The sequence below is a fragment of the Anneissia japonica genome, unplaced genomic scaffold, assembly GCF_011630105.1.
Source record: "Anneissia japonica isolate Jap-2015-1 unplaced genomic scaffold, ASM1163010v1 scaffold288059_len961885_cov194, whole genome shotgun sequence".
NCBI lineage: Eukaryota > Metazoa > Echinodermata > Crinoidea > Comatulida > Comatulidae > Anneissia > Anneissia japonica.
In genome coordinates, this window is record NW_022740566.1 from 414,066 (window position 1) to 428,894 (window position 14,829).

At 33.4% G+C, this 14,829-nt stretch overlaps 1 protein-coding gene across 4 annotated transcripts; it reads right to left on the reverse strand.

Moving 5' to 3' along the window:
• Positions 1–1,943: 1,943 nt before the first annotated feature.
• LOC117118243 (SPRY domain-containing SOCS box protein 3-like) lies at positions 1,944–11,456 on the reverse strand. 4 transcript variants are annotated; one of them, XM_033262764.1, is made up of 3 exons: positions 10,228–10,439; positions 5,135–5,184; positions 1,944–4,027 (listed from the first exon to the last, which is right to left on the reverse strand). In XM_033262764.1, exon 3 carries the CDS (start codon positions 3,687–3,689, stop codon positions 2,916–2,918), a length of 774 nt encoding a protein of 257 aa, XP_033118655.1. In that variant the 5' UTR covers positions 3,690–4,027; positions 5,135–5,184; positions 10,228–10,439; the 3' UTR covers positions 1,944–2,915. The 4 variants fall into 4 exon arrangements, with proteins under 4 accessions (XP_033118655.1, XP_033118656.1, XP_033118654.1 ...); XM_033262765.1 differs by lacking the exons at positions 5,135–5,184; positions 10,228–10,439 and adding an exon at positions 11,232–11,456; XM_033262763.1 differs by lacking the exon at positions 5,135–5,184.
• Between the last annotated feature and the right edge of the window lie 3,373 nt (positions 11,457–14,829).

Sequence of the window (14,829 nt, forward strand, 5' to 3'; positions counted from 1 at the left end):
AAATCGTTAAAGTTTACCAATATTCATAACGTCGGCGTTGAAGTAGCAACAATCCCTTTTCCTGTAAATCGTTATTTTTGTTTGAATAACGATTGAGATAACGTCGCTTAACGTCGACAGGAAAAGAGGCTTAAGAATAGGCTTTAGACATGCGCTTGTAGATGAAAAACCAAGCTGGTAAATTGAAAGTGTAAAGTTTATTATGTTGAAGAACTTGGCAAAAATATTTTAATTTATTTATTTGTTTGAATTATTGGTTTAATTAAAAAGTATGTACCAGTCTTAACAATTTCTTACATATCTTAAAAATAATTTACCACACAGGGAAACCAAACAGTTAACTATCAATGAACAGAACATTTTATTGAGCTCTTTTGATTTCTTGTGACCTTCCACGCATTATTTTAACTTCAAATTTACAAAGTTCAACTGAAAAAAAGAATTCTTTGGCGCTTTGGCACTACCACATTGCATCACATTTGCTGATTCAATGAGCATGTTCAAAATCTTTGTCTATTGCTAGTGTCTACCAAGAAAAAAAAACAGGTTTATCCTGGCAATTTTTGAAAAATACAGTATTTCATAATGAAGTATCCTGACCTTATTCACTATTTTCCTTTTAACATTCCAAGTCTAATCATAATGAGTAGGTCTATTTATTACACTGGGCACACACTTTGCCAACAACCAACACAATACCATTGACACTGTGTCTTTCCTTTGTTGTGGTACAATTTTATCTACAATATCTCTAAATATAATTTCCTTTTAGGATTTATTTAATTTCAGTAGCAGAGTTATGTGCATCCATTCACCTTAATAGCAAATAAGCAAAAGGAAATATTAAATTAAAAAAATAACACAATTAGCCACCAAAGCTAGTGGGTATAACATCAAAACACGCCACTAGGTGGCAGTTTTTTCACACAATAATGAGCCTCTGCTCGACTAAATTTTGACTGTACAGTAATTATACTCCTCAAACTTGTCTATTTGTATGTGAAAGTAAATTAATTTATCAAAAAGCCTTGGTAAATATTCAGAAATAAACTCCCATTAAATGTGAAATATAGTGAAAGAAAAATGTAAAGCATGAACATGTACACAGTTAGCAGCCTCCTTGCAATAACTGGGGTCTAGGGGGTCAAATAAACATTGGTCATCGTAGTCAAAAGAAATGTCTTTAATTAATCAACAATTCTGCAATCTACATTTGTCTAATACTGTAGTTTAAATATTTCATACAGAAATTGCAACAAAATTACTCGGTGACCGTCTTGAAGCTGAAAGTGTACTGTACCTATAAATCAACAACGATCCTCTTAGTCGGCACTGGTTGTGTACCCACTATCCAAAATGTTAGTGACGCCTACTAATTCGGTCTATTGTTAAGAAGTCCTTCAAATAAATTAAATTGATAACTAAAAATATATACATAAAATTCACCAGCCTTGTATCATTTAATGGACATACACTAATTGTAAATATCTCATGATACCATGACTACTAGAAAATAAATAAGCATTACATAAAGCACCTGAATATTGATGATCCAATTTGCAATGTGCAGACAATAATATTAAAGAGATAAATATTAAGTTAAATATATAGTTTTGATAAAAGTTTTAAACACCCCTCAAAAAATGAATTTGTAACAATTTAATTGCTCAATTGAAAACATCACAGAGATCGAATGGATCTATGTAAGTTAGAATAGTATTTCTAAAACATTTTCTTTCCAAATTCTAATTTTCAACTGAAAGGTACATTCAAAATCGATTTAATATGCTTTAATATGTGCTTTATTTCTGTTTACAAAACAATATGGTGTAAGAAATTATTCAATAGTGTTAGGTAAAATAATTTAAATATATAGTTGCGATAAAAGTTTTAAACACCCCCTCAAAAACTTAACTTGTAACAATTCAATTGTTTAATTAAACAGATCAAAGAGATCGATGTAAATTAGAATAGTATTTCTAAACATTTTCTTTCCAAATTCTAATTTTCAACTGTACCTTCAAACTTCAAAATCGATTTGCTCAACTATGTGCTTTATTACTGAAAAATTTGGGGGGGGGGGGGGGGGGGGGGGAAAGAGCCGGCTGGGCCCCTTGAATCCGCCAATGTACAAACATTGGTATAAAATAAAAAATTATTCAAAATTGGGTCAAATTTAAATTCATTTTGTTATTGTTCATTTAAATCATTTAGATTACAGCTGAGAAGCATTCTATTGTATCCCACAGGATTAATTTACAATTAACAAGCATACCCTGTATCACAATATGTTTGTCCTCAGTCTTAAAAATTATAAAATGATATTGAAAATACAGCACTATGAATGCTGTTCATAATTACACTAGCTATTAAATGCTAAATTATAACATAAATTGCTGGTAAAAAAGACATTAAAGTGTCCATGTATACAGACACTGACCTTGTATTGCATATTAAATAACTAGTAAACAAATTGTTTAAAAAAAATCGTGTGCAAAATCGTATATTATGTAGACAGTACCAAACAGTATCATCAAACTGAAAATTTTCTTACAAAGCAATCTTACAAAATAATACAATTAAATAAACAACTAAAGTAAACTAACTAGAAGTTGGGTTAAATTTAAACCCAAGACAAGTACTGTAGGTCTATCTGTACATCTTCAATCTTGACTAAACACATTCATGTACTGGCAGACAGGCAAGAATTTGCGGAAATTTAATGTTGGGAATCCAAAGAATGATTTGGGTTTATGGACATGAATAAAGATCATGGCAAGTTTCAAACTTTTAAACATGCACTCCCAAAGCCTGCTTCCCTACCACTACACCACAGAACTAGGGTCTTATAGTACATTATCAATAATGTACATCAATTTACCTACTGTACAGGTGGTCAGGTTAGGTTAATACTGTTATAAGTTCTCTTCTCTTAAACACACACCCGAGTTATAGTATTCAGGAATAAATCCCACTTTAATCTTGTTCAAATCACACAAATATGCCTTCAAACTTCGAGGCAAGTTAAGCTCTTCGACACCTTTCACAGACCCCTGCAAACTCTTCATGATCACCAATCGACATCGTTCCTGTAATGTCGACATCTCCCGCCAAGCTGATGTCAATGTCATAATAGTCTTCGCTGCTGTCGAGGACATCATCGGATATAGTTCCTCTTTGACATTGTCTAAGCCGTCAAAAGCAACGCCTAAATATATTCCATCTTTATAGTAACTTAATGTACCTTGTATTCCGTCGAAGTAAACCCCGATTGTTGTGCTTTGATTCTCAGGGAAGGGCTTTGTGTAAATTTGTGAGACTCCCATGTGCCAGGTAAGTCCTTTGTGAGATAATCCCCAGCTAAATTGATTCTCACCGAGCAAATTCACAAACGCATCTACGTGTGTCCGTGCCTGCTTTGTTCCAATTCCAACCATCATACTTGTTCCAAAAACACGATTATTTATCTGAATTTCCCAGTAGTAATGTCCTCCATTTAGGGCTTTGGTGCCACGTACGCCTGCGGTGCCGTTTGACCAGTTTGGGTGGAAAAAGCTTCGTCGGAAGCCGTCGCCTTCAAGACGGCACTCATGGGACTTCGTTTCAAGATCCCACGTCCAACTGTCTGGACAAAAATTTTGAACTGGTGGCTCATCAATTCCATGACTCATGTCCAATCTGTAATCCATGTTAAATCTTCAATGTAGGAATACTGCAAGATGTCCAATAGGTTACTGCTTCAATTTCAGACCGTAAATTTCTACACTGTCCATTTCGTCTGACTCATTCAAATTTCATCATAATCGTATTAAGCCTAAACGCTGACATCACAAACAAGTAGCATTCTTGAAATTTGAAATCTATTTCATAACTGCTTTACAAGCCTGGATTGGTATATTTCCAAATATTGAACAAAATCAATCACTGTCCTAACACGAGATTGTTTCAAAATTGCAAGGAACTCCAACAGAAAATTACAACAGATGTCAATTGACCATGAATATTAATGACTGCACTTCACAGCAACCTGTAAAAGAATGAATTTGAGAGAGTGAATAGAATAAGTGGTAAACAATTTATTAAATTATAACTTTTTGAACATAAACAAAATATGCCATGTTTGTTTTATAATAATAATTTCAAATTATAAAGATACATACTGTACTAGTACAATTATGACCAAAATTTAACACCTTCTAGAACTTCTACTAGGAATTTTGGCAAAACTGTGCTACAGTATTCCAATTTAAATTTGGCAGTGAACTGTACAGTACATGGGATTTTCCACAATATGCTGTAGTCTGTAGTGTACACAAATATTATTGCAACATCTTAATGGTCTGTGACCTTTTGAATACTGTACATAAACGTGACCTATACAGTAGAACTACCCCATATAATACACTTCAGTTTTTATTTAAAGTTTTTTAGAACATCATACAGTAGGTTTACTAAACTGCAATCCAATTCACATCAATAAACATTTATTTTATTATGTTTTATATAAACATTTTATTTATTTAATACAAAAGGAGTGGCCAAGGAGCACACAGAAGAAAACAATTTGTGTTGGTGTGTACCCTTACACAAAAAAACAAGCAATTATCAAAAGAGTGCAAAAAAAAATCAAAAATTGATCAATCAATTGTACCTGTCAATCAAAGCAACCGGTCATTTGATTATTAAGGGACAAATAAATAATTAAAAATAAATTATATATCATCAACAAATAAATAAATTAATAAATCAACAAATTAATAAATTAATAATTAATAAATTATTAATCAACAAATACAATGCTGTTATAATTGATGACAAATAAGATTTTCCAAACTGCCAATGATTGATTGTTGTGTTGTATTAAAATGTTGTTTTAATTCTACAAGTTTTATAGAGTAGACCATGAATTGAACAAGAAAATATTTAGGATAAACTATGAGAATGTTATAGTTAGCTTCCAAGTTTTAGCAAATTTTACCATCAAATGGCATCATGAAGAATCTTTTGTGAGTCATCTTTGGACCATACTGTACATTAAATGCACTGTTTATCAGAGTGTACACCATGATATCACATAGTATACATCAGCTGTTAAGAAGGGTGATTTCTATGTATGAGGTCAAATGGTACTTACATGTAGAAGGAAGGGGGATCCCATGGGAGTCTGGGGTAAAGCCTCTGGATCTGAAACATTTTAAATGTTAAGCTTTGTTTACACTATCAAATTTCATCGAAAAAATTCTTTTTGATACAATTTTATTATATGTGATATGATGTCATTGTACCCATATTTGGGCACATTTTTTGTCACATAAAATTTGATAGTGTAGACATCCATTCCGCAACCTTTTTAGTCCACACCCCAACTTAAATGTCAAGCACTCAAGTGCGACCCATCGGACCCGAAGGCCTAATATATCACCCGAATTTCATGGTAAAATGATTGAATATTGTATTATTTTTTTTTATGAAGTCAATAAATCACGTCTGTCATTTTATACACGTGCAATTGCGGAGATCAGTTACAGACGTTTTACTACAACAATAAATTTTCTGCCAGAAATGTATGGGTTATTGGAAGACTAGTATACGCACTAATTTAGAAAAATGTCGCTATAATTTTCACCTGAAAGCCAAACACATTGACAAAGCAAAACTAAAACTTTCAAATTGTCATAACTGAAGTACAAATGTTTTGATAGTACTGTATACGCACGCATTACAACAGTACTCGGACACATATGCCACACTTGTATGCACGTTTCTTTACTACAATTTTGATTTTCTTTGTCTTCGTTCGTATTAAATTTCCACAATCTGAAGACATATGCTACCCATCAATTTTTTTTCACGACCCAAACATTGGGTCGCAACCCATAGGTTGCGGAACGGTGGTGTAAACAAAACTTAAAGGTGGATTGGTTTATCGGAGGGGTTTTTGCTTGGGTTTTCGCTCAAAAACCATATTACCCTACTGTAGATAAGAGCATTACTGTACATAGAAAATTAAATAAATGATAATTTCGCTATCAAAACATTTTAAAAACTGGACGCAATCTTTCTCGTAAACATAAATTTGTATTTAAATTGTTTGAAATGTAAACATTAAACACTGAATAATATTGACCTTGGTACAATAATTCACTTTATATTGCTCATAAAATTTAACTTAGGGTATATAATTTTATAGGGGTTTAGTTCTTAAACTTTGGTAAGACAATTATGTATGTAATTGTCATATGACATAGACATACATGGTTAGGGCTGAGGTTAACTGAATCCTCTGAACATCTATAAAATGCCTTCCCTGGGCCCCTCAATTTCATATTCCTAGATCAGCCACTGCGTAGCTGCACTGGAAATGACATAATAACATTTTAAAAAGGTTTTTATTGTCGGAATTTAGTGTAGACTTTGAGTGCATTTATTGGTGTTTGTAGCACTCTCAAGCATGTTTTGCTGCTTTTTTTCCATACATTTTGTAATTCTGATATAATAGATCAGCAGGGAGTAATTACTGTAGTTGTTACTGTATAACAACCCCCTGGTATAATAAATGATAAATAATCATGGCTACATTATTGCAAGAATATATACAGTGAAAGCACTGTGTCTATTGTCATATCTGTGTGCTGATACACGGGAGAACATTTTGGTAAAACATTCAGTTGGCATTTTAAGTAATGGTTCCTCATACTTGTGTAATTATTTTTTCTGTTTTTGCTCTGTATGTTTGCCAATGCCTGTAAATAATTATAATAAAACAGACATCTTTTAAATACAACCCTACCACAACTTTCCTGTTAAAGTACTGTTGGCCTTATTTATGAACATCCTAGGAAAATAATAATAATAATTCTTTATTTGTTCTCATTCCCAGCCGCACTGCAGAGCCACCCAACATATAAAGCCTATTTGGGTTTTAAACATGTTGTATACTATAATACAGTAGCCTTCATACCAAGGGCTGCAAATACTAACTACTGTATTTACTCATGCTAAATAAAGATGTCAATATATCGATCTGTAGTAAATTCAACAAGATAAGATTCTATGAAAACTAATCAAGCATCCATCCACTCACCTACAGTATCTAAAGCTTGAAAGACCACTTGGGATATAACCACATATTTTTTTTAATCTACTATACTGTCTACTGTCAGTTTTAGAGTAATAATAAAGGGATTTTGCAAAGCCTAATGAAAGCTTAGCAGCAAAATTGCTTCCTCTACAATTTCTGTAATATGATAATCCATTATAAATCTCATTACAGTACATTCATAATCTTATGACCACATTGAATGCTTTCTATTACGTCATGGCCTTTCCGTGACCATATTTAATATGTCAATATTATTCATTTTTGTCATGTTTGTTTCTGCATACACACAACTTACTGACATAAATATAATTAATTTTCCCAAAATACTTCCGTTTCCTCTTCTTTGATGCAGTGTAGAACATCTGTGTAAACAACTGTCTGTCTCTTATACACATCTAGATGTGTATAAGAGACAGATACTAAGGTCGCCCAAATAATATTTACGTCCTGGCAGACTGGATCCACTGGTTACAGCAGCGTGCAAACATCAGAAAGAATACAGTACCGTATTGTGGAAATCAATATCTTGCATGGGAATGGGACAACAGATTTTAAACACGCAATAATAAAAAAATCAAATAACATTCACATACGATATAAATGATATCAATATGGTAGGCCCATATGTTATTTGAGATTTCTCCCATAAATTATTTAAGCTTTTGGAAAGAAAATAAACATTTAGGCTGCCATTGAATGATCAATTATAATAAAATGTATACATGTACAAGTACTATGGTACTTTCGGACGATCTACTTGTGTTGGTCCACGAGTATAAGGTCATTAGGCCACCCCACCAAATAAAATGTAATCTGTATTGATAAAATCAAATTGTATACTAATGCAAAACGTTTAGATTTATATTATTATAATACGGTATTCACTGAAATTACACCTTCAATTAGCTTGCAGTTTACCACTTCTGGGCTGGCTACAGGTGAATAATAAATAACATTCTGTCCTGAAAATAAATAATACTGTACATGAAATCAATAATTATTATTAAAATAGGCTACACCACGAAATAGAACGAATACAGATCATTTCGGTCGCACCATTATTTCGGTCGCGCCGTATTGTTATGCATTTCAGTCGCGATAAACAGCCTCAGTATGGAACACCAATATACGCACTAGTGCTTTATGTTTGGAAAGTAATTTTTAAAGGGATAAATAATACTGTATGAAAGCAATAATTATTAAAATACAGTAGGCTACACCACGAAATAGAACGAATTAGAAGATCATTTCGGTCGCGCCTTTATTCCGGTCCCACCATATTATTATGCATTTCGGTCACGATAAACAGCCTCAGTATGGAACGCTGATATACTGTACGCACTAGTGCTTTATGTTTGGAAAGTAATTTTTAAAGGGTTCTGTATTTTTAAAGTTTTTTGTGCGACTGGGTATTAATTTTATTTATTTTGTCCTTTTTTTACGATGCTTGACTATCATAGGCCTAATATTCTTTGTATTTTTTTTTTGTTAATATGATTGTTGTTTCAAGTTTTTTTACAATTGCTATTAATTACAAGTAATTTGAATATAATTTTAACGTGTTCTTTTTCTTACAAATTCAGAAGTGAAAAGTCAAGTACATATTTGTGTACTTGAATTATTATTAATAAAAGGCCACGAATGTTGTTATGATTATGATTTAATTTGTTTAATCAAAACATATAATATATATATACTTTTAATTCAGAATATTAAATTATACTATTTGTCTCTAATTTTAATCTTAGAGTCCCCCAGTCGCCGTCTCAGAAACAATCCTACGTTTTACATTCCTTTTTGTAGAGTTAATGTTTTAAAAAATGGTTATGTTTGTAGATTAAGTCAAAGTTATAATTCCCTTGTTTTAAAAAATCCTGAGTGATAATGGTGATATGAAGTGAAGGTGAACGCACTTGAATACCTTCACTGCCACTGCCATGACCTGCTAAAAATAGCTAGTCATCTATATTTAGCATCTGACCTACTTCTGTCTTTGCAGTGTAATGCGTTCACATTCCTTCCTGAAGGCGGCGTACAAAGAATATGCCTTCTCACCCTCATGAGCACCGTGGGAACCTTGGTTGTGGGAAAGTTTCCGATTTTATGGTTAGATACCAGGCAACTAGTACAGGAGGCCTCGAAGTAGTGAATTTTTCTAGCTTTAGAAGGAAGCTCGCCCTGAAGACCGAAACCGTGGAATGGCTATTAATATGTATTTAAAATTATATATTAAATCTGTATTTTACTATGTATTTTATAAACATCAGAATATGTATAAAAAATGTAATAAAACAAACAAGAAAATACAAACCATGTGCTGCTTCGCCTCCATGGGAATCTAGTTTGTGGGAAATTAAATTCTAGCGTAACTACAGAATAGGACTAGAAATCTGAGTCAGTTTGTCGGGCTATGAATATAAAAGAAGCCTGAAATGGGCCATTAAAATGTACAGTGTTTAATTATAAATATATTGAAAATTTTATTTGGAAAATAAATATGAAAATACTAGGCCTATATATTTCCTTCATTTTCATTCATCATTTATATCATTCAGTATGTTCATTTATCAAATTATAAATATGATCAGAGCTTTCAAGATAAATGGAAACGTTACAGACAAGTAAACAAATGTATGAAAAACTAATCTATTGACCATATTTATTTTATAAATCTCCATTCAATTTTGCATTAATATAATATATATATATCGCAAACAAATGTCGGGATTCAATATTTCGACATTATGTCATCATACACGTAATACAGTATTATTAATAATCATAAACTATATTAATATTATAGTACTGTAATACAAGTAATTGTTAGTCAACTAATGTTTTATGTAAGTTTTGTGTTTATAAATACATTATGCCCTTGTTCCAGATTTGCGGTAGCACCGTCGGCGCGCCATACACCGCGACCGAAATGCATAACGAAAATAGCGCGACCGAAATGAAGACGTGACTGAAATGATCTGATAACGGCCTAACCTGCCTGATTGAGCAAGCAGCTGATTAGGAAAATTCCACAGGCCTAGCCCCTAGGCTAGCCTAGGCCTGAAAAAGAGGTGTTCTTCCATGTCCATATGTTATAGTAAAGTACACCACTGCACTCACGATATTACCTCAAAAGAGCGGGAAACGCAGGAATGTCCATATAGTTCTCCCTCGTTGGAATCGCTAGATGCCAGATCACTGCTAGCTGGCGGAGACTCTTTTACTAGTATCTTTGCTTTTATCCAAAACATAACAAAGACTTCTCTATCCTGTTTCGTCAAAGCCCTAGGCCTAGATCATAACAACAGAGCCGAAATTTAAAATGTGCGCAGACTCATGCACTAGTTTTGAGAAAAGCTCTCCGTAGTTGTAAATGCTGCCACCTAAGATGTGTATAAGAGACAGCAGTAGGCTACACCACGAAATAGAACGAATTAGAAGATCAGTCCTGAAAATAAATAATACTGTACATGAAATCAATAATTATTATTAAAATAGGCTACACTGAATTTTATTTGGAAAATAAATATGAAACTACTATATATTTCCTTCATCATTTATATCATTCAGTATGTTCATTTATCAAATTATAAATATGATCAGAACTTTCAAGACAAACAAGTAAACAAATGTATGAAAAACTAATCTACTGACCATATTTATTTTATAAATCTCCATTCAATTTTGCATTAATAAAATATATATCGCAACAAATACACGCCATCATGTCGGGATTCAATATTTCGACATTATGTCCTCATACACGTAATACAGTATTATTAATAATCATAAACTATATTAATATTATAGTACAGTAATACAAGTAATTGTTAGTCAACTAATGTTTTATGTAAGTTTTGTGTTTATAAATACACTATGCCCTTGTTCCAGATTTGCGGTAGCACCGTCGGCGCGCCATACACCGCGACCGAAATGCATAACGAAAATAGCGCGACCGAAATGAAGACGTGACTGAAATGATCTGATAACGGCCTAACCTGCCTGATTGAGCAAGCAGCTGATTAGGAAAATTCCACAGGCCTAGCCCCTAGGCTAGCCTAGGCCTGAAAAAGAGGTGTTCTTCCATGTCCATATGTTATAGTAAAGTACACCACTGCACTCACGATATTACCTCAAAAGAGCGGGAAACGCAGGAATGTCCATATAGTTCTCCCTCGTTGGAATCGCTAGATGCCAGATCACTGCTAGCTGGCGGAGACTCTTTTACTAGTATCTTTGCTTTTATCCAAAACATAACAAAGACTTCTCTATCCTGTTTCGTCAAAGCCCTAGGCCTAGATATCATAACAACAGAGCCGAAATTTAAAATGTGCGCAGACTCATGCACTAGTTTTGAGAAAAGCTCTCCGTAGTTGTAAATGCTGCCACCTACAATCTATAAAAATTCGACCTACAGCTTCCCTACAGCTTAGTATAAATTGAGAAAATTAAAACTGAAAAGAACTAGAAATATAATTTTTGCCAATCACGCGACTTTTATAATTAACACTGTTGCTTGTTTACTCTGTTCCCTAATTCTGGCAGCAAATTAAATTTGAAAAAAAAAAATCAGTTTTATAGCGTTTTTAACAATGACAGTCATGAATTTGAAAACTAAAACTAAAATATTCAATATTCAATATTTATATCTAATTGGTCTAAGTCATTTATAATCACAGTGGTTATTAACGGTTCTCATATAGGCCTATGTTTGTTTAATATTTTAACAGTATTTGTTGATTTATTTTTATTTATTATTTATTTACTTATTTCAGCAACCCTTCAAAAGCTTATTGTTGGGTCTTCACCTCTCTTTAAAAAAAAATTAATGAAATCTGATTCTTACAAACTGTAGGCTCATGAAAGAGAAATAAATGTAATGTTAAATTGAATTGAAAATGTTATGAAAGCGCATGTATATTATTGAAAAATTGTCTTTTTTTCAATTGTTACTTACTGAAAGTTAATAATTTAATTGATGTGGTTTTGCCTTAATCTATGACTATGGAATTAATAATTTACTTGATGTGGTTCTATAATTGAGAAATTAACGTTTTTAAACATTTGGCTGTTCTTGATTTTTTGTGTGGCAATGTTACAGACTATCGTCGGTAAGTCATGAATGACACTGTATGAAACGTTGTAAATATTAATGAGAGACAACTAAGGTCACAATAACAATAATGAGGTCACATCATCAAACCAGAATGTTACATCCGTGTTTGGACTATACTTGAGTCTATCCAGGGGAACTCCCTCATGCCTTCGCCATTCTTGATAGGTACCTTAAACCATATTTATAGAGGGATTATAGTAGCCTATATGAAGTTCCTCTATAGGCCTAAATTAAATAAGGTGTGATGCTTTCAGTGTCGGATCCAGAGATAGATGTCCAAAAGGGTGCCGAAAGCGGTTCCGAAAGTTGGGCAGATTGATAAAACACGACCCTACCCTACGGGGTTCGGAGACATGCCCCTGCGATATTTTTGTTTTCTAGACGCCAGAAAATAACCTCCGGGGCATCTTGAGGGATTAATTTTTTCTTTTTTTTTTGTCTTTCTTCTGTTTTTCCCGCCCTCTTCCCTCCCCAATCCGCCATGGCTTTTACCAGCGAAGTCTCTTTATGAGGAGTGGAGTTGCTTTTTAGTTGTCACGGGAATTGAACCCAGAACTCACTTATTATGCCTGACGTGTCCGGCCTCGTACTCTTTTTCGAGCCTCATAAGCCTATTTTTGCTATTATTCGTTTAATAAATTGTTCAGCTTTCACTCTCGATAACATTGCAGGTCTTAATTGTTCTGAAATCTGATTTTGAGTTGTCTGATTCGGCGTGGACCTCCCCACGTACTTTACCGATACGTTTTTACACGTACTTAAAACTCCTTCGTCTCCACTTTAAATACCGGTAAGCATTTTTCAACCTTGTTGTTAGAGAAAGAATCTTTATTTAATACTGAGTACGGTAATTTATATATTTAATTAATTTTGTTTACCTTTACTTTTTTAAGAGCTGATTGATGGTACAGGTGGCTCTTCGAAATTTGTGACAAGTAAAGCATGCTGTTCATACAATTGCTTTTCCTTTTCATGTTTTTGTTTGTTTGTTTGTTTTTTTGGGGGTTTTTTTTTTGGTTTTTTTTTTGTTTTTTTTCGAGGAGCTACCTACTTCATCAGCAGCACTACTACTTGTGTTGATTTCCTCTTTAGAATTACATTGTTTAATAATTTTGTCAATTCATTTACTAGTGCAGAGTAGAGCCCTTTTAAAGGGACACCTTGGGGAAAAAGTGTCTTCTTACTGATTATAGCTACAATTGGTGTATATGTTCCCGATATTGTTTTCTTGATTCGAGCTCAATGTTAATGACCAAAGGCCGAATATTCTTTTTTAAATATTGAGCTTTCTATTGAATGCACAAGATAGATTAGCATGAATAGAATAACAACTTAGAAATCAGGGTCCAGGTATAGGTTAGATTAGAATCCTATATTAAAATACAAAAAGCAAGGAATCCCCATGGTTAATCAAAATCAAGATTGTATTTCGTATTCGACCAGTTTGTCGAAAATCCAGTTTGCAGAGTCCTGGCCACTTTGCCGAAACCCATTTTCCCGAATCTAGTTCACTGAATCACAATAGCCCAGTTTGCCGAAACTTCAGTTTGCAGAAACTCAGTTTGCCGAAACCCAGTTTGCCGAATGCCGTCACTGTCGTACATAAGTATGGGCCTACATCATACTGTGCTTTTGCAAAATAATGGGTGGGTCAGGGAGTAGACGTATTTATATGCAAATTAAAAGGCAAAATACTGGAAAACAACAATGATGTGGGAAAATACACTTAAAAGCATTTCTGTCAATTATAATTAGAAATAAAATGAAATGAAATGAAGGATCAAGCACCGTATCCTCCAAACTGGGTTAAGCCGAATTGGGTTGCAGCAGACTGGGATTCATGAGTTTTGTGTCGGCAAACTGTATTCGGCAATCTGGGTTTCGACAAAGTGGACCCCGCAATCTGGGAAATTCTGGTTTGTAGTTAAGTTTATTGCTCAAAAGTTATCAAAGTATAAATTAGAATTATGTTTTCTTATTTTACTACTGAAGTAGTTTTGATACAATTGATTTAACAATTTTGCACACTCAGAAAATGTTCCTGTGCTCATAATAATAGTGGTGTCCCGTTAATAGGGATTGGCAGTAGTGTTAAAAGATATATTTCCCCTCGTTTACAATACAATACAATGAACTTTATTTCTGGCAATAAACCAAATACAAATTAACAGTGCTTATAATGTCTTCAGAAATTGCAAGAAAGGGAGGAAACTGAAGTAAAAACTTATGGAAAAGTGTCCCCTTGTATTAGTGGTGTCCCTAGATTGTACCAAAGGAAGGTTGTACTGTAGTTAAGAATCTTAATCCGTCTATTTTGTTTCGCTATGAACGCACTAAATGATTTTTTGAGTGTCACTGATTTAAAGGTGTATGTTCGAATAAATATTACACTGTATTATAATATAATTAGGCCTATTAAATAAGCCTAAATATGAAAATCTTCTACAAATCATCCGCAATGAATACGTTAAAAGTAGGATGACAATCTTTGTCAGTCAAGACCAGTTTATATTTTGCGTTACTAGATTGCATCAAATGCTCACTTGATCATTTGACAATAACACACCCTTATGTGAGCTTGGACCTTCATAGTGTTGGTGACCAACGGCTTAAA

Bases quoted from the DNA above. Each gene is read 5' to 3' on its own strand.
- LOC117118243 (XM_033262765.1), bottom strand. From the start codon at position 3,689: ATGGATTACAGATTGGACATGAGTCATGGAATTGATGAGCCACCAGTT.